General features: G+C 34.9%; 1 protein-coding gene across 4 annotated transcripts in view; it reads left to right on the top strand.

Annotated features, from left to right (window-relative positions):
• LOC138325314 (microtubule-associated serine/threonine-protein kinase 3-like) overlaps positions 1 to 21,915 on the top strand; it is a 77,795-nt gene that overhangs the window by 4,763 nt on the left and 51,117 nt on the right. The window contains exon 1 of one of the 4 annotated variants that reach the window (XM_069270876.1): positions 16,605 to 18,784. The exons of the other annotated variants lie outside the window; for them this stretch is intronic. Coding sequence (XP_069126977.1) covers positions 18,395 to 18,784 — 390 coding nt within the window. The 5' untranslated portion in view covers positions 16,605 to 18,394. Of the gene's footprint in view, positions 1 to 16,604; positions 18,785 to 21,915 lie in introns of those variants that run through there. 4 annotated transcript variants of the gene reach the window in all.

The following is a 21,915-nucleotide window of genomic DNA, read 5'->3' as shown; positions in this document are numbered from 1 at the left end:
TTCTTATTAAAATCTACTCTGAAAGAAGGAACAATAGTCTTCTTTATTGATTTTTGAGTCACTTTTGAACTTAAAGTATCCCATTATTGTTTAAAAGAAAATTGATAATTTGATATAGTGTATCAAAAAGTACCTATATACATATTGTGATTTAAACATATGTATTCAAATTATCACGTTTTTATCAATTTTAAATTGGTCTCATTAAACAAGTTTTGATATTTTATGGTGAATGTATGCATGTGATTTACTCTTTAATAATAATTGTTTCTTGTAAGAGATCTGGAGTACAGACAGATTCCAGACGGTTACTCACACTGACTGATGATGGAAGTCTGAACTCTAATTGGTGTAACAGAGAATGTAGCATGTCTGATAAGGAGTTACAAATTACTGGTCTGGGTTCACAAAGAGCAATAGATATATATCTTGGTGCAGTAAGGTCCAGTGCTTGAATTACATGGTGTTTAGGCCCAGTCTGTCTGTCATAATGTGGCAATATTTGACTAGGAAAAACATTTTTTAACTTTGGTTTCCTGAAAATATTCCTTAAATATTTATTATGAAATGAATTATGTAATTTTCCTTGAATTTGATGTTACATATTTTCTGTTTGATATCCGACAATTACAGTATCAATTGAAATGTTAATATTTAGTTTGGAGTATATCCTTGATTTCAATCTTACTAAAAGATACTTGAGTGATGAAGATCTAACAGTGGCCATTAAGAGGGCATGTTCAGATGACCTCAATGATAACCATGAAAGGATGGCTTTTAGCCAATCAGAATCTTTGATACCTATCTCTACCATCATTAACTGGCTTTTATGTTGTAATTAATGAGTGTGAAGACAACATCCACCAACATCATAATTTTTTTTGGTCACTTGCAATTTGGTTGGCTTATAAGCATTTAGGTAAATACAGTCAAACCTGCCTATGCGTCACGCTGTATATTAAGTCACCCTGTCTAATGCGTCATATCCAAAGTCCTCCCGCAAGATTTCCCATATATTTCACCTTTTTAATGCGTCAACCTGTCTAAAGCGTCTGCGCCAGCCATTTTTTGCACATATTTCGTACAAGACCTGTTTACTGCGTCACTAAATTACCAATCCTAATCTTGCCTACATACCAGGCAGTGGGGTACTGGCTTGATTATTAAACAAACAAAAGGGATGTGAAAACTCCTTGATCGGCACCCCACTGATCCTAATTAATTAGCAGTCTGGGGCTGTATTATCTAATTTGGCTTGGCAGTGTCAATTTCATGTGTGTAGGCCTATGTGTATTATGGCCGATTAGGAAACAATATTCTGACCTTTCAATAAATTTTGTGATAACAGCTAGTGAGCATTACATCAAAGACAAATTCTGCTTATAACTGTAAATGATTTACTCACGTTTTTAATGTTTAATAGGCCTAACACTCAGGTGTTAGTCACAAGCTTTGCAAACGTAATGGCCGCCATTTTGGGTAATTGTAATACTAGATCCGGAGTGGTTTAGAATTTCTGGATCTCACCAATAATCATATTAAAAATAATGAAAGGGAATTAATTTTCCAAAATTTTGGTGTAAATTTAAAACGAAAAATATAAATAAAAAATACTAGTTATAAATAATTAAATTTTAATATTTTTATTTAAATTTTAATATTTAATAAATCAAATTTAAATTTGCTTTTGTTTTTTCTCTCTCTAAAATACATTTTACTACTACTGTAACAGATTAAGACTATTTAAGTAATTAGTAAGTGCTTCTGTTGTGGTGAAAATTAAGCACATTCATAATTGTGAAACATTTAAAACTAATTTAATTAAGCCCCAGATGACCGTTAAGGCCCATGGGCCTCTTGTTTCCAATATTTCAAAGTATATGTTATACATGTATAATATGGTATCGCGATTCTTCGGTAACCTGTATATTAAGACACCTGTCTAATAAGACACATTTTTTTTTGTCCCTTGGGCTGTCTCATTACACAGGTTTGACTGTACATGTACAGTCAAACTTGTCTAATGACCCCCTGTATTCAGCGACTTCCTGTCTTATACGACCTTAATAATTTCTCCCAATGATATTTACTGTATAAATGACCTGTATTCATCAACCACCTGCCTAACGCGACTAATGACCTTAAAAATTCACACCTTAATGTGTTCATAACCTGTCTCAAGCGACTATTTTAAAATTGAAACTTAAAGTTTTGGCATGAAATCTCGCGTAATTATATGCATCCTCATCATATTTCCAGTTGATATTATTTCTTTTAGACACTTTTACCCATATTATTCTGATGTATAATTTTGATACATCAGCGAGTAAAACATTCATTTTTACCAGTGTTTTCCCTGAAGGATTTTTTCCTACCATTCCTAAGGACCGACTGACCCTAAAAGTTACCGGTCCTGACTGAAAGTTACTGGTCCTTATGAAGTTACAATTCATTCTTGTAGTTTATATAATTTCTAGCAAAGTAAAAGTTTTGTTTTACTAACAAAATATATATGCATATTTGGATTAGTATCATAGGCTCTCAACAAAGTTGACCTAAAACCAGAATTCTAAAAGTTCCCGGTCAAAAGACCAGCTACATGGTAAAAATTGTCTGCCCGACAATAAAGTTGCTGGTCACGGGCAGAAGGACAGGCATTAATTTTGAACGCTGATTTTTACATGTAAATAACGACGTAATTATGCGGCCCAATGGAGCATTTTACGATTAACCATGCATCTGGTACGTAATTATTATTACCAATATTGACCTGTCTTAAGCGACCACCTGTCTCATGTGACCTTATTTTGAACTTCCATTGGAAGGTCACTTAAAACAGGTTTATACCAAACCTGTTATTGGTCACTATCATTATCATCTTTGTGATTAAGATTTGTATTTTAGTAAGAGTGAACCATCTTAAAAGATCTACTTATGATGACATTCTTCATTTAAGGACGTTGCGAACAGTGATCGAATGCGCCGTTCGTTCAGACTTCCTCGGGTCAATGAGTGCATTCGGAACTGCACAGGAAATGTGACTAAGATTATGAAGAATAACGATCTATATGTTATCCGTCTAACGATATCTTACCTTTTAACATTAAAATCAGGATAGTATAGTCGATAAAAGGCGTATTTGTCGATATTGTACTTAGTTCGGTTTGCCGAAAGCTTGATACCGGGTGGAAATCAAAGTTTGGACGGTAGGTGTAGGACCTAGTTTCAACAAACTAGAAAAAAATAATATTGTTAGATCTTTGAATTTGGTTAGGCTAATATGAAATGAAGCTACATGTATTTTTTGAAAAGCAAATTACATATATATATAACTCATGCAAACGGACTGATATATGTTGATACGGTCTCGATCTTGTACTGAATAAAATGAGATTTCATAACAATCAAGTGATTAAAACATTTTCTGTTCAACTCCGTTAAACTGTAAATATTTGACACTTAATATACAAGTGTTTTAAGGGAGATGCATAATTAAATCAAGATATTCCAATTTTGACAAGTAAACCTCTAGTATAAAACTAGATACAAATATTTTCATCTCTCCATCGCCCCACCCCTGCTTTTCGTTCAATTTATACAAGCTGGTATATTTCATAAATATTGCGTATGTAGATGTCTACATGTATCATGTTTATCTAATATGATCCTCAATAAGCACTAACATGTTCGGGAAACAAGACTATATTTACTGTATACATGTACGATAAGACAAAGGCCTAACTACTGTAATTAGATGGTGCATGTATTTCCGTTCTGAGAAAATGCACGGATGTACTCTGATTCAGTTGATCAAATACTATCTTACGAAAAAGCACATGTAAGCTAGTGTCAACATCAGTATTATATCTGAGACATAGAAACAAAACATGTACATGTAGGCATAGACTAATTATTTTCCTGTCTACAGTAATCAGCTGAACGTAGATCAAGGATTCAGAATAAGAGATTTTTTTCTTAGGTGTACACTTGCCGTACAGGTTATATTGAGGATACAAAAATTTGTTTTAGTTTACTTAGGATAATAAATATATATCTACATGTATTAGATATGCAGATATTTCCTCAAAAAACATACAAAGACATACAGTTGTGTATGATGACATCGATTTTATCGAAATTGTTATGATCAAGTTGAAGTTATCAACTTCAATCGTTGTCACGTAGATGCTTTTCATCGTTACAATTTTAGCGCCAAATTCAAATTTATGCTTGAATATCTGCCTCAAACGACTATTGAAGCTGAGATATCTTGACGATGGAAAGATGGATTTTGATGAAATATTTTTTCCGCTAAAACAATATAAAATCATGGATTGTCTAAAGGGTAATTGAAGTGGAATCTTTACACAGAATTTTCCATATAAATTTTTCAGACATTATATCGAGTCAAAATAATGGCTTTTTTGTGCCATTTTTTAGCTTTGTATAGCATCAAATTGGTAACATCGTGACATAAAATTAACAGGTATAACAATTTATATTATCAAACTATTACACTTTATAATATTGAATATATAAGATGTTCTTTATCAAAATATTACCGCTCGATTTCGGTCTAATAATATAATTGTGAAAAAAAGCCATTTTTTAGGGGGTAGGGGTATAGAAAGGCTAATTACTCTAAAATTTTGCGGTCAATTTTTTCATATTCTTTCATCATAACCCAAACAACTGTCTAATTATGTGGATAAAAAATAAAGAAAATTAAACTACACAATTTTTTGAAATTAGGTATTTTCGTTGAAATTCAAATGCAAAAAAGGGCCCTTTTTAGGCCTCATTTACACGCATTCTCGTGAAAAATTCACAATTAATGTATTTTGAATAGTGGAACGACATTTAGGTCATTGATAGCCAAATAAACTTACATATTAAAGATGAAAAATGTTGTTGTTTGTAATATTTCAGTCAATTACCAAGCTTTGAAAATATGTGTGTAAAATTGTATTTTGAGAAAAACAGACGGTAAAGCAGGGTTATTGAGAGTACAATATTTCCAAAACCGCCGGTCAAATTTCAAATAAAAGCCTTAATAAACAGTTTATCAACCAATCTTTCAGTGAGCAAATTTTAAAGAAAATTAAACGGGAAATTTTTAGGCCTAACTGCATCGAACCACCTTAAGCATTGATGTCACTTTTTTTTTAACTTATCGGGATATGAAAGTAATTTTGTTTGCAAACTGTGTAAATTAGCGTAGCGGTTTCTCACAAAAGTTTGCAAACAAAAATTTTTTCATAACCCAACAAAGTTAAAAAATATTTATATCAATGCTTATAATTAATTTTTCAGACTACTTGATAGCAAAAAATATGTTTAAACCTACGATACCATTTATTTTCAAAAGGATTATTTTTTCTTAATCAATACACAACGTCAAAGTCTCTAATGTGACGTCATGATAATGTCGGGTTTTCGTGCCATTCTCAGATTTTTTCTTCATAGTACATGAAGGAAAAGAATCTGCCAATCAGAAAGTCAGATTTAGTATGAAAACAAATAAAAAATAATTATTTAATATCAAAATTTCCACAGCACATAATCTTCTTTGATTAGTTTTTGAGTATCTCATTAGAAATATACCACATTGATTTATAAAATTGTCAATAAAAATGTTGGGCAATGAAACACCCTTTGCTGAAGTAGCTATTTGATTAAAATATTCTATAGTCTATATCTGTATACACCAAAAAGTTTTTAGTTTTTGGCCCATCCATTTGTGATTTGTCTGATCTTGCATGCTTGAGAACCCTTTACTCCTAGGAGTCTGACTGTCCTGCGTGCACTGTTCCATAATTATAGCTATTATGTACGCCTGAAGTACTTGACCTCTAATAGTTTACTAATTTTGTGACGACTGTATCTTACTGGGACATTGAAGATAGTCCATAGGCAGTACATCCAAGTACTACTAACCAAACTTTCATGTGAGATTAAATTTTCCAAAGTATAATAATCTGCTTGCTTCTGTGACTTAACCTCAAGCTCAGTACCATGTACTTTTGAAATGAAACAAGTTGGAGGGGAGGGGTGTAGTGTGTCCATCCTGTCTCATCTGTTGTGTTGTATGTCTTACAGATATTTTTAAGTCACCTGAGACAAAGTAGTCCATTTTGCATCCTGTGGTGTCTGTTAAGTTGTTTGTCTGTAAACAATTCGCAGTTTCGACTTCTTCTCCAAAACTGCTAAATCAAATTCAGTGAAATTTTACACAAACCTTCTTAGGCATAATCCCATTCAAAATTGTTAGCTCCCACCCCATCTAGAGGGCTGTTGGGAGGGATAAGAAAAAGGATAATTGACTAAAATTTCCAAAATCTTCTCCTCAACTCACAGATGTAGTGGAATCAAATACTTTTCAGAGATGGAATGGTCATAAGGCCCTTCTATAAAATATTGAATTTCTTGGCCTTGTAGTCTCAGATTTTCCCATGGGTAAGAGATCAAATTAATATAGTTTATATAGGGAAAACATTTTTGAGCATTATTTGTGCAATTTCAGTAGGAAAAGAGTAAAAGTTGGTTAGAATTATTAATTTGAGTTAGTGTTTTAACATCATATCCAAATTGGTTGTAGCTGACTCCCAGGGGCCAGAGGGATGGGGCCAAGATAAGTCAAGATGACTTAAAATTTCAAAACTCGTCTTTTGAATTCACTTATGTAATGAATCAAATACCCTTCATAGATTAAGAGGTCAAATTGATAAAATCACTTCTTTATGTTATTTTTGTCACATTGGGGCCATTTTTGGCACTATATGAAATTATATACACACTTAAGATAATAAATCCTGACTGATTTAAAAGCTTGGTGGATTTGCAATGGACCAATCTATAGTGTTTTATATGTCTTTGTTTCATAACTCAGGTGACTGTTAAGACCCATGGGCCTCTTGTTAGTTTTCTCTGAGATTGTATTTGCAGTAGAAAGCCTTCTCGAGCTATTTTGTCTGGATGATCAAGTTGGAGTGGTTTCTGAATTGGTAAATATACCCCAAGGCCACTTGTGTAAAGTCAACTGATAAACCCTGGAAAATATTTGATATGATATCAAGCAAATGGATTTAAATGTACACCAATAAAGCACAGGAAATGGGTGTCTTTGTGTCCATCATAATTCCTTTATACATGTAACTCTTGTGTAGTTTGTAATTCTGATGCTGTGACGTTTTGTCTCTAAAACAAATGTACTTTCAGTTGTAACTTTGATGTGAAGTAGAATAATATTACGTCCGCTATAGGAAAAATAATGTTACCTAAAGAAATCGTCTTAAGTAACATTACTTCTGTGGAAAATTTGCCACCAGACACAGCAATGAATGTGGAATTGGTGCCAAACTTTTATTTGTTAATGGGTATATAGGTGTTCTGTTCTGCATGTACTACATTTACAAAGCCATTGTTATGCTGGCATCGTTCATTGATGAAGGGAGATAACTCTGACTGTCATGTTGTGTGACTTCCCTGGCAGTAGCTTCACCAGCTTCTGTACATGTACTGCTCCAACAATGCAGAGCTGCTAGAGATATTCAGTGAAGCTTAGTGGTTTATGTCTCTTTGTCCTTGGCCCATTTTACCATAAACATATGGTAAATAGTATTAGATTGATATCAATGCATGGATTTACTCTTGTAGTGGTTTTGTCAGCCACAACAATTCTATTTCAAATGGCTACAGAAATTAGGTATCATAATTAGCTAGGCACTGATAGCTCTAGTTCCCATGGTTAATTACAGAAGTAAGCTCTTCTGCCTCAAACTGTAACACATAATATGATAAAACACAGATAGTTTATCTATACGACTTATCTCTATCTCCAATATTACTCCCAAAATATTTCATGGTCCTGTTGAGAATTTATTGACCTTTATATTTCACATAGGTTCTAGTGATAGTGAACCCTGCATGTAGTACTGGTATACATTTCCCCATACCCTAATTAGAATTGCATGACTCCATTTGAGTACATTAATATTAACAGTGCCTGTAGAACAAAGGGGTTTCCAGGCTTATAAATATTTCAGATTTTATGATGGTAAGTCTGGGTCTAAGTACTATAACTTGCATGCACTGACATGCTATTAGATCATCAATTTTGTTATAATGCTCTATAGGTGTATTAAAATTACAAGATACACTTTTCAGATCTCCTTGTCAGCTCAACTAAATTGGTTTCAAGATATACCAACTCATACATTAATGAACAAGAATTTATTTATTTATCAACAAAAATGGACTTGTCCTTTGATGATGGGGACATATATAGGATTGTATTTAATCCTTAAAAAATTCTAGAAATGACTTAATATGTAACATTGGGCTGACTGACAAAGCATTATGTAATAATGTATTTGTCAGAATGCCAGATCTAGTTTGTCTTGTTCTATTGGATTTTTTCAGTACTACACCCATTTTGATAATTGTCTAGACAATCATCAGTATTACTAAAAAAAAAAAAAATCGGTGAAGTTAGTGCTAGGTAATAATTGGGAACACTGAAATGGAATAGTCACTGATAGGTAAAAGCCAATTAAGTCTGATCAGCAGACACTGAATTATTAAAGATGTAGTCCTGATCTGTTAGAGTTTGATTCCATAAAAAGATTATGGAAATAGGGGTTCAAGATTGTATGTTAAAATACAAGTCAATTCAAGAGTAAATGAACTTTAGTGTTTATGAAATAAAAACTGAAAAATTAGAAGGAAAAAAAAAGAAATTGTATATTTGATTGATCCCCAGCTGCTACAGTTAAATCAGCTGATAACATAAATGAATAATAGATATCTGTGCATCAGAAGCATATCTAGAGCCACAAACCAGTCATTAAAAACATGTGCATCACCCATTTAGGAGATTGTTCTCTTTGAGTCAGAAATACCGATACATGACAAATTCGCAGAAAGTTGCCCTTTTCAGTTTGCTACAGGCGTAGGGAATTGCAACACAAATGAATTGTATCCTCTCGAGCACAAACACACAGGCACTGATCGGACCTGACATGCATGGTTGATTAGTATCCTGTGTAATACCAGTCTCATCAACCTACAAATAGGCTGTCTAGGCTTGTTCTAACAATGGCCTCTCCATTCTAGGTTCTGTGTCCATTCTAGGCTCTGTGTATCAGCTAGATCTACAATGCAAATGAAGCTGATTTCATTAAAGGGACGTAGCAGCCATCTTAGCAGCTCTTATCATGGTAATGAGGATTCGACAATTCTAGTCCCCCCTCGATCAATCTAAAGAAGCATGATGTTAGGTTACATTATCTTGAAAATAAGAAACCTGTCTAAGTTGATGTAAAAGTTAAGCTTACCCAGTAACCATTTAACCTTATATACGAAGCCTTAAAATCCACTGACTCAAAATGTCTGCTTTAAATAGTTTGACTGTAGCCAGCAGTTTTGTATATAATCATACAACTGCTTCCTGTTATGGAGTTAGTTCATCTGAGATGTCAAACCCATAGAATGAGAGCTCAGACAGCACATGACCAAGTTCTTGGACTGAATTTATCTATTAGTGATAGAATCATAGAATGAAAAATAGGAATCTGTTTCAAAATAAATATTTTTAGCCTCAAAATCTGTATTTTCTTTGAAAAAAATATTTCTCTTATTTTATGTATTTGAGGAGTGTTGACTATGTTCAAATTGTATACCCAGGGCTTAAAGTAGTTTATTCTTTGGAAGCATTGATATTCTAATGGTTTCAAATACTATAGCATGCTGGATCTGAATGCTGATATAATGACTGTGTGATGTAAACGATTCAAGGCCGTGTATATACATACAAATAGAAAAAAATAATGAAGCATGTGACACATACAATATTCACAGATATTAATGGCTTCATATGAAGGGTAAATTTTCTTTAAACTCACAATGTTTCATGTAACAATATACACAGTCTTTCAGAGATGAAATTAACATATAATGAAGGAGCAACAGCAAGCAAGAATACCTATTATTGTTTAGAATATATCTTTATTGATAGGGACCAAAACAGAGCTGTGTCCTTTGATAGTGTGATCCATTGTCTTTTCGATTTGTTGACCTTGGTATTTGTGTTTCTACATTTTACCTGATATTTCAGTCAATGTCACTTGTGACAGCTGGGAGCAGGCTGTGTCTTTTATCCAGGTATTGTAGTATGATGATGGATGGTTCAGATTGAAATATAACAATAGTAAAAATACAATAAAATCTGTAGTTACAGTAGTGTATGTAACTGGTTTGACAGCAAAGTACAGCACATACAGCAGGCATCATGTATAGATTGAATCGGATGTATCCAAATAAAATGGCTAAGTAGATGATACTTCAATCAAGTTGAGTCTTAGGTGGATCTGTCAATGAAAGCGTTTTTCTGGTCAGCAAGAGTCTTCTCAACTTAATTGAAGTAGTTTGTCTTGTTAGCATGAAGCTTGCTGAGTACTGACCAGACAATCTTTTACTTGGGCTGAGATATCCCAAGCCACTTGTTAGGCATGTGTTTGATTATATCACCTTTAGTCTTAAAAGGTAAGGATGAGACTTAAGTTGTTTAGCGGTGATTGTCATTGCCACATCATCACATGGCTCTTTGTAAGTATTAAAACTGATGACACCATCTACAATACATACCATGGGTACTCTGTACTGATGATCTCACATCATTGTTTTGTGTGTGTGATTTGTCTTACAACCCTCTGTTCAGGATAAAGTTTTCTTTTCAATGGATAACTAATCTTAAATATGTGAGAAAATACTACTATTCAAAGATCTTGTATCATGTAAAACATTTGCTATACTTTGCTTCTAAATGACATTACATAATATTTCAGCTTATTCAATATAGCCTCAAATACAGGACAAAAGCACATACAAAAACTTAAAATATGCAAACATAATGTTTGTAATGTATTCGACCCAATAAGCGCCTCTCACCCTTTTTTTACGCTTCAATTTACTTAGAATTAAATGCAGTTCTAATGAAAATATAAAAACTTGTTTCCTTACTTTTGCAAATTGGTTTATGGCTTACTTCATAGAATAATTTTATGAAAGGCTAGTCCAACTTTGTTTCCATTTTTTAAGCGTCCTGGGCACTTATTGGGTCAAATATGTTATGACAAATTGAAAGGTCTCCGTCTAGGTCTGTTCTGATGAAAAAAGGAAAGAAATAACCAGGCTAAAAGCTTTGAAAAACAACCAAATAATGTAAGTGGATATACCAACAGATATTTGTGTATACAATTCAGTGAAGAAATGTCAAGGTCAGTTTTTTGGTGGATCATTACACAGGGTACTCTTAGTTCTGTTGTGAAGTATACACCAGTATACCCTATATGTGGTAGCTATGCATGTAGGGTTGTTAGCTTGGAGGCTGAAAAGATTGATTGCATAGCAAATTTCTGACCAAAGGTTGGAAGGAAAATTGTCTAAATTAAAGGAAAGTAGCTTTATGTTTATTGAACTTTCTGTTTTATTCAAATTTTAAATGTGACGAATAAGGAAATATGTTTTCGACTATGTAAAACAACAACTATTCGCAGACTTGTGAGTCAGAGATTGTAGAGATTGGCCTTCTATTTCAGTAGCAGGTTTTGTTAGTGCAATCTCATTTCACTCAGCCTTCAGATTCATTAATTCAGGTTTTTATATCCAACAAAAATAGATCTGTAGGCTTGATGTTATTGTTATCTGGCTCCCTGATATTTCGATCTTGGTTGGTGTTTTGACATATTCATAAAGGAATACTGTAATGAACAGGTGAATGTTTACTTTACTTTAAATGATAATCAGATTTTCAGTCATTCAAAATTATAATTAAATAATGGATCAAAGTATATACATATATTGACCGGTTGTTTTTCTACAAGCTGCACATATTTTGAAACTTTTCTGCAAAATGAACCATTAGTTGCTGTGATGGCATGTGATAGGCCTTAGATCCAGTGAAGTAGCCACCAGCTACTACACTAATGCTTGTCATCAAAATAACATTGCCTGTATCCTTGTTTACGCCCTGTCTGTAGTGTTTAAGGAAGTTTTTGACAGGTCTTGCCGACATAGTTATTCTATATTTCCATATAACAGAGTTATATGACCCTGGGAGTAGGTATTAATTGTGATGTCATGAGTCTGCGAGCGTTACATCATACTTTTCGAAGAAAACAAATGTGAATTACACCCTCAAAATAATGATGTCACAATGGATACCTACCTGCAAGGGAGCTAACCCTATAAAATTTTTATTTAATTTTGATATAATTCATCTTTAAAAAACTTTCATTTAACTTTCATTTAACTTTCTGAAGCTAACAATACATGTGATGAGTTCCCTTGAAGTGCCTTGTCAACTTAATGGTCAATTTTTCCCCACTGGTCATTGTTTGACAGGAGAAACTTAGTGTGGACACTGGTGTCCTGTCAGCTTTATTTAACAGTACACCTAAGAAATTAGAAGCTCACTCTCCCAGTGTATACAAACATTCTATAGTGATATTATAATTCAGAAAGTATATTGCCGCTGTAGGCTGTTTACCACAAGATTGTAGGATCGATCATAAGATTAGATCTTGTACATATAAAAAAAGTCAGGTAGATGTTGTCACCTTTTACAACTTTGTTCCACAGACTACAGTAAATATGCTGTATAAGTTGTGTGTGTGTTGATGTTAATGATATATCTACCTTGTTTCCATGGGGAAGTTACAGGTAATAACTTGATCAATGGACGACTATGTGATGTGATGCTGTGAAGTCACAAGGATACATAAAGGGATTATAGAAACATTGATAGGCCATTATACATCAAATCTCCACGGAATACAATTCATTACAGGATTTCACAGCAAACAGATGACAAAATCTTGTGTGACAGCATTAGAATATCATTTATTGATATTGGGCTACCAAAGGATTTAATCTACTGGTGTAAATTTAACTGCAAAGTGTTGGAGGATCGGTGCATTAACGGAGTGGTTATTGTACATCAGGGTGAACTATAGACACAGTGTACATTGACGTAAGGAATTTTAAGTGTACACACGTGGCATTATGTACTCTCGTTACAGCAGATGTATTTATTCTAATGCTCGCCATTCATTATTCTAAGTTCCATTCCCTGTTGGCTATCACCCTGTTAGCTCAAGGTGTATGTTCTAATATAATTGACGTCCAATAACCAAAGCATTCCTTCAACCATAGTCCTTCGGGGCCATTTCTGATTGTCCATCCATGGCAGTCTTCTCCCAATGAACTACAGTATTGGGGCAATGTGTATTAACGTTCACAGTGACAGTATTAGAAATATCCTGATCATGTCAATTCCTATAAACTCTCTGGATGCATCACAGTCATGCATGCTTGAACAAGTCTTTGTTGAATTTATAACATCACATGAGGCCCCATTACAAAGTTAGATGGAGAGAAGAGTGTTTTCTCTCATCACTAATGGACAAATACAAGGAACATTACCTATCAAATGCTGATTATCTTCTAAGTATCATCCTAAGCTTTGTGCCAGAAAACAGTTAGTGGGAATGTTTACCCATTCACCTGTTCAGTACTAATCATTATCTGGTGTGTGAGGGTGGCTACATATACGGACACGTGTGTGCTGTGACATAATTGTACCAGTGGTGTACACATGTGTTTTCAGCAGTGGTAGCAGGCAGGCAGGCAGGATAACATGTGGAGTATTTTCCAACTGTGTGCATATGTGTGTAATTTTGCACCCCATTGTAGAAACCCAACACAAATCTGTAGTTAAATACCGCCCAGGTGACATAACATGGCAAACCAGTTTTAAAGATGGATATGAAATATGGACATGGGCAGAGATTTAAATGACTTCAGCAGTGAAAGTTAAGTATGGCCATCTCATGAGGACATGATCAAGAAATGTACCAGGAGCATAAGATAAAAAAAAACTCAGATTTTCACAGAAACCAAGAAGGATGACAATTCTCGCCCCCATTGTGTAATAGCAGGCTAGATGTACAAGACAGTTTCTTGTTATTGCACAGGCAGTGTTGTACATTGTAAAACTGATGTTGTGTAAAGTATGTGTAAGAAGTGTGTCTGACCATACCTGGCTTTAGTCAGGGTTTGTGTATTACTGGCCAGAACAGCTGTGCTATGTACAGAGTCCAGTGTAAACAGGAGGAAGTCAGATCGCCACACCTGAGGAGATAGGACCAGCTGGAGACTAAGGCTGCTGCACGATTTCATTAACACTACACAAGTTGGTGGTGGCATTTACAGCCAGTCAATCAAGCTGCCTCTAATCATATTTTACTGTTTTAATCAGATAACAACGCAGCCATTGGAATTGTTTTCTGTGGAATTTTGGAAATAGTATTAGTGGAGATTAGTGAATTAGCTAGGTTTGGATTTCTCAGTGGCATGACTACAAACAGATTATAGTGTGGAGAAGTGTCTGTGTTACAGTGAAATAGCTAGAATAATGCAGTCTAGATTGATAGGATCCTTCTGAAATCTTCCTAGATGTTGGAGTTCAGTGACCCAAATCACATTGGGACTTTATAAGTTATGTTGTGAGATAGGAGATCCAGAGCAGTTAGAATTAAGGAAGACCATTTTCTGGAGTTGTTATAACCTATAAAATTACAGCAAATGTTACATTGACTATTGATATAATAGCAGACTTTGAAACCATTACAATACATGTACAGCAGAATTTATGTCGTTTGAACACCGTGGACTTTGAAACTGTTAGATTACAGCAGACTTTGAAACAGTTAGATTACAGCAGACTTTGAAACCATTAGATTACAGCAGACTTTGAAACTGTTAGATTACAGCAGACTTTGAAACTGTTAGATTACAGCAGACTTTGAAACAGATAGATTACAGCAGACTTTGAAACTGTTAGATTACTGCAGACTTTGAAACCATTAGATTACAGCAGACTTTGAAACTGTTAGATTAACTGTTAGATTACAGCAGACTTTGAAGCTGTTAGATTACAGCAAACTTTGAAACAATAAGATTACAGCAGACTTTGAAACTGTTAGATTACAGCAGACTTTGAAACAGATAGATTACAGCAGACTTTGAAACTGTTAGATTACTGCAGACTTTGAAACCATTAGATTACAGCAGACTTTGAAACTGTTAGATTACAGCAGACTTTGAAACAATAAGATTACAGCAGACTTTGAAACCATTAGATTACAACAGACTTTGAAACTGTTAGATTACAGCAGACTTTGAAACAGAGATTACAGCAGACTTTGAAACTGTTAGATTACTGCAGACTTTGAAAACATTAGATTACAGCAGACTTTGAAACTGTTAGATTAACTGATAAATTACAGCAGACTTTGAAACTGTTAGATTACAGCAGACTTTGAAACTGTTAGATTACAGCAGACTTTGAAACTGTTAGATTACAGCAGACATTGAAACCATAAGATTACAGCAGACTTTGAAATTGTTATATTAGAGCAGACTTTGAAACCATTAGATTACAGCAGACTTTGAAACTGTTAGATTACAGCAGACTTTGAAACTGTTAGATTACAGCAGACATTGAAACTGTTAGATTTCAGTAGACTTTGAAACTGTTAGATTACAGCAGACATTGAAACCATAAGATTACAGCAGACTTTGAAATTGTTATATTAGAGCAGACTTTGAAACCATTAGATTACAGCAGACTTTGAAACTGTTAGATTACAGCAGACTTTGAAACTGTTAGATTACAGCAGACATTGAAACTGTTAGATTAGAGCAGACTTTTAAACTGTTAGATTAACTGTTAAATTACAGCAGATTTTGAAACTGTTAGATTTCAGCAGACTTTGAAACTGTTAGATTACAGCAGACATTGAAACCATAAGATTACAGCAGACTTTGAAATTGTTATATTAGAGCAGACTTTGAAACCATTAGATTACAGCAGACTTTGAAACTGTTAGATTACAGCAGACTTTGAAACTGTTAGATTACAGCAGACATTGAAACTGTTAGATTAGAGCAGACTTTTAAACTGTTAGATTAGAGCAGACTTTGAAACTGTTAGATTACAGCAGATTTTGTAATTGTTATATTAGAGCAGTCTTTGAAATTGTTATATTAGAGCAGACTTTGAAACTGTTAGATTACAGCAGACTTTGAAACTGTTAGATTACAGCAGACTTTGAAACAATTAGATTACAGCAGACTTTGAAACTGTTAGATTACAGCAGACTTTGAAATTGTTAGATTACTGCAGACTTTGAAACCATTAGATTACAGCAGACTTTGAAACTGTTAGATTAACTGTTAGATTACAGCAGACTTTGAAACTGTTAGATTACAGCAGACTTTGAAACAATTAGATTACAGCAGACTTTGAAACTGTTAGATTACAGCAGACTTTGAAACTGTTAGATTACAGCAGACTTTGAAACTTAGATTACAGCAGACTTTGAAACAATTAGATTACAGCAGACTTTGAAACTGTTAGATTACAGCAGACTTTGAAACAGTTAGATTACAGCAGACTTTGAAGCTGTTAGATTACAGCAGACTTTGAAACTGTTAGATTACAGCAGACTTTGAAACTGTTAGATTACAGCAGACTTTGAAACTGTTAGATTACAGCAGACTTTGAAACAATTAGATTACAGCAGACTTTGAAACTGTTAGATTACAGCAGACTTTGAAACCATTAGATTACAGCAGACTTTGAAACTGTTAGATTACAACAGACTTTGAAACTGTTAGATTACAGCAGACTTTGAAACTGTTATATTACAGCAGACTTTGGAATCGTTAGATTTACATCTGAATATGTAACCCAGAGGAACCACAACAGACATTTGAAGTTATTAGAATTTCAGCAGACTTTGGAATTGTTACTGTAGACTTCTCTGTAACACCGACTGTGTGTTGTCGTCATTGCTTATTACTGTAGAAATAGGTGTGGAGGCAAACCGATATTGTGTCACCTCTGTACGGCTTTTCTACATCTACAGAGTCAGCAAAATAGTCAGATGGTGTACACACAACTACAGACTCTGTGGTCATCATATTAATTAAGATGTCCGTGACATTTTCCCTTCATGTATGTAAATATAAACTGATGACATTCTCGTCCCCAGGGTCCAAGATTACGTGTCCCTGCTTTGGTCCTGTCTGCGTCAGTGACTGTCGTTGCCGAGTAGATCAATGACTTTGCTGTTACGCTTTACTTATCCGTGTAGCCAATAGTGTCGGTGACAAATTATGCTAGTGTCTTGCAGCTTTGCCACGCCGAAACAAAACAGGACGAGTCTCCTCTCAGACAAACGCTAGCCTTCTGTGGTTACATTGATAGAACAAGTGTTTTACACGGGGAATATTAAGCATCAGTGCTGTCAGTTGCAAATGTTTTATCAAATACAGGCTGTCACACCACAAACTCATCAGCGATAAATGTCGACCATTCCAGTCTTCTTGGATTGGAATGGGCCATCTATTGATCTGGATCGGCTGATTCGGAACTGAAGGGGTGACAGGCAGGATACTGGAATTCCGTTTCTTGTCTTGCTGTTTGGGATTTACAAGACCTACAGTCTTTGTTTTTTTTTCTCTCTGTGATTATACAAATTGCTGTAGTAAGTTATCCCATGTGATATGGGAGTGCAGATCGTGGCTGGAGATTGATGATATCAACTGCTGGGATGATTCTACTGGCTTGATTATAAACACAAGGTTATCTCAGAGTTCTCTAACAGGATCAAGATATTACTAGCGGTCCAGAACATCTGACTAACAACCAAATATTTCTTTTTCCACCTAAAAATTGATTTGTACAGCTTTTTTTGAAGGAATGTATTATAAAAATGAATATCTGGGCCATGGGTTTGTGAAGACTGTACTTTTAAGAGATGTTTTACAAACTTACTCATTCATCATGTGGAATCTAAAGCATAACATTTCTCCTGTATAGTATTGACGCATGCTGCCACTGCCATAAAACTTGTAATATAGTGAGGATTAAGGCTGGATATTGTGTTTGGCTAATCAAAATATTTCTTGGAATATTGATCTTGTTTAGATCAACAAACGTGTAATCGTAAAAGTTTTCTTGGCCTGACCCTGCTGTTTGTACAATATTCTGTGTCATTCTCAGGCCTGTCCGTGGATGATTTTATACAGCTAATGGATCCTGTGTACATTTTTCCTTTCAGCTGTGAAGGAAATGAGTGTTCTCGGTTGAAATTCAAACAGTCTACCGTTGTTTTGAGTTTCTTGATATAATTACCACCATTGGTTATCCAACACTGTGATTTTAGAAAATTGAAAACCATATATTAAACATGGCCACAGCACATACAAGGCTTGGATGGGCCATAGTTACTGACCACTCCACAGCCATAAAGGTTTGAGGAGGGATATGTCTGATAAGGATCCAGGAGACAGGCTATCAAAGCCACGCCCATTTTCAGCCTCTCTGGTCGAAGGTACAGACCAAAACGACAGGCTGCCTCAGCTCCTCCCTGAAGTATCGTCTTACCCCCAGGGTGGGGATCGCCGTATATCTGATGTAGCAGACACTCTGTCCCACACAACGTTCACAGTCAATGGAAGGGAACGGACATCCACAGTGTCCGACCTCCGGGGCGGTGACCGGTCATCTCAGCCACGTCCATTATCAGCTTCCATGACTGAAATGGCCAGTAGAACGATTATGGAGGAGGATGTACCAGTCAGTATGAGGAGGCGGGGCTGTACACTTCGGGTCCGAATTACATCCTATGTCGACGATTCTGATTTCTCATTCCGTGTAGGTATCCCAAATATTGAATACAGAACAAACCATTTTACACTATATGTATGTATGCAGTATATTTAAGCAGCTTTAGTTGTTGTGGTATATACAGTGCATGGCAATAGCACTGAGTTTGTATGAGAGTCACTCAATTGCTGTTGACATTGATCTGAGGCCATTAGCAGACATGGTGTTATTATCAAATAGATACAGTATGATCAATTACAAGTGTCGTGACACAGATTCCGGTAAGGTTCATGAGACGTTCTATTGGTGATAGTTTCAAGCATGTACAGGTTCAATTTCCACAAAGATTCATGGAATTGTTTGTCTACACAGTTGAAACAAATTATGCTATAAAGGAGAGTTTGCTCTGGGTGTTCCCTAAGTGGGTTGACGTCCTTTTCAGATAAAATGGGGTACCCCTTCCCTCTGTGTAATTTGAATGGATTTTCAGAAAAAAGTTGGGTCCTTTCCATTTTCTGTGTTTAAAAAAATATGCAGACAGCATAAGTGCAAATCCTGATAAAGTCAATAAAAAAATGAATCGGAATAAGAGGATTCAAATCAATAGTGTAAAAAGGAAGCTTGTGTGTAGAATCAGATGCAGGATGACTCAACTTTGACTACTGGGATCTAATCCACCATTGTTTGGTTGTGTTTTTCAAACATTGGGTGCGTCCTGTGTGATGGAATTTATTGAATATTTTTCTGGTTTTACAAGTACTGATATTATCTCCCAGATTAGGTAATGGTATTATAGGCTACACAAAATTGCAGTTTTGTCAATGCTCTGGAGTTTCATTATAGATTCATGCATAGCTGTCGTCTGAATCGGGTAACGATAAAGAAATCTGTAATTTATTTTTATGACTTTTTGATGGAATGGTGGGATATTAAACCGGCTATCGAGATACATGAATTAGATATATATATATAATTATGTCATACAAGTGATATTTTCTACATGCCATATGTTCTTATGTTCAGTTAGTATTAAAGCAAACGAGGCAGGGAATATTCTTCATGTTATTAGATACTGTTGAAGTATATCTGACTGAAAAGCAGCAACATTGTTTATAGAAATGAAAACCTAGATGAGTAAGAGTCATTCTTTAACACCACGCTAGATAGGTGTTGTATTAGACCAGATAAGATGTAGGGATATGTAGGAGGTCATGTACTATACATAGCGTTAAATTTTATCAAGTTGGAAGTACAAGAATAGTTGGATTACCACCTACATAATTCTGCCTGTTGTAATCACCTTTTCATTAATGTCATTGTTCTGATGGTGTAGAGGCCTAGGAGTAGTGGTGGCCAAGTTGTTATAATGTCACCACATATTACCATAAGCCCTGGCCTCCACCTCGAGGTCACAAGTTCAAATCCCATGTGGGGCAGTTGTGAGACCTATACTGACTGCTGGTCAGTAGGTTTTCTTTAGGTACTCTGGTTTTTCTCCACCTTGATTGACCTTGACTGTTAATAGGACGTTAAATCAATCAAATTAAACCAACTAATGACGTTGATCAGAAAGGATTGTATTTTACAGCTAGGTCAGAATTAAAGTATGATTGTATAAGTTGGTATAGAGAGGGTGTCAGTATAGTCAGGGTTTCAGAATAATTGGATCTGACTAAACAAGCGGTGAAGAAGAGGTCATAACTTGTAAACCTAATTCCCACCTTGGCTGTTCACAACAGTTTACTTGACTGTTTACTCACAAAAAATAATGAAGTTCTGCTTAGCACATGTAAACAAATTTTGTTCTTGGCCAAGTTGTTATGAGATTTCCTGATACACACAAGGAAATGTACTGAGTACTTATATCAAAAGCAGGGGATTATCTACAGTATAGATTTTCTGTTTACTCTTTGTAGGTCATTCACTGGTGTAGTACTCAGATCTCAAGTGTTCAAAGGTCACATGCACTTCCTGAGCAAAGTAAAATGATATATAAAGCTGTGAATTCACAGATTAAAAAAAAAAGGTTGGGTGGTAGTTTTCTTTCATTTTCCACTAAATAAAAAGTTAGATTGTTTTGATGCCAGTTTATTATAACATATATACCTGGTGTTGCTTAGTGTATATGTAATGTATAGTAGCTGGTGGCTAGCCAAGTGTTCATCTCGCACAGAATGTCCATCACTTCCCTTCCAAATCATATATATAGAGGTTACACAACGAGTGGCTGTTGGATATGGGATTTATTCCACACGAGCGAGTTATTTTTTAAAAGTTACAAAAGACACGAGCTTTAGCGAGTGTCTTTTGTAACTTTTAAAAAATAACTTACGAGTGTGGAATAAATTCCATATCCAACAACCACGAGTTGTGTGACCTGTTTCTACCACAATTATGTCCGCTTTTAGCCGATAGAAATATGACGAGGATAAGTACGCTATCCAACAGCAGTATTGGCGTCAAGCGGCGATCACAGCATAGCATGACGTCACTCGATTATTGATGACGTTGACAAATGATGACACGACACTCAGAAAGATGTAGTTCGGTCAAAATTCACCGTGTCAGCCAATCAGAATGCGTACAGAGTTTATACCACGTGTGGTATAAACAAATTGTTAATCAACAGCTGCATCGTTTATTTGATACCCTGAGAGTTGAATAACACTGACTATTGTGGTAGAAACATGTATAGTATACAAATAGGTTGCTAATGTTATTTACAGGCTTATATAGATCACAATTTTTCTTTGTTTTTTCTCAGTGTCCCCAATTAAGAAACTCAGAAAATTAATATTGATATTGATTTCTAATTTTAATGCTAGAACAGATCGATTTGTAGGAGTGTTGTAGTAAAACAGAACAGCATTACATGATAGGAGTTGAGGTCTTGGTAAACGGACACATAAATCTCTTATTTATTTTTTGCCTGTCTCTTCTCTGAAAGTCATTTAAATTGTATTGATTATCCATAAATGCAGACTGGTTTTAATGTCCCTAGTCACGGATTAAAGTTTGGTTTGTGCTTAAGTGTGGAACGAAATTTAATTATGGACAAGCTAATACTGTATGAGATGAGTTTGAATGGTAAGTTCTAATATGGGATGATTTATGTGAAGGTATTGTGATTGTACCATCCTGGTGTTCAGTTTATAGTGAATAATATCACCATGCATAAT

The sequence above is a fragment of the Argopecten irradians genome, chromosome 6, assembly GCF_041381155.1.
Source record: "Argopecten irradians isolate NY chromosome 6, Ai_NY, whole genome shotgun sequence".
NCBI classification, from domain to species: Eukaryota; Metazoa; Mollusca; class Bivalvia; order Pectinida; family Pectinidae; genus Argopecten; species Argopecten irradians.
The sequence above is the reverse complement of the archived record's forward strand: the minus strand, read 5'-3'. Positions and strand labels throughout refer to the sequence as shown.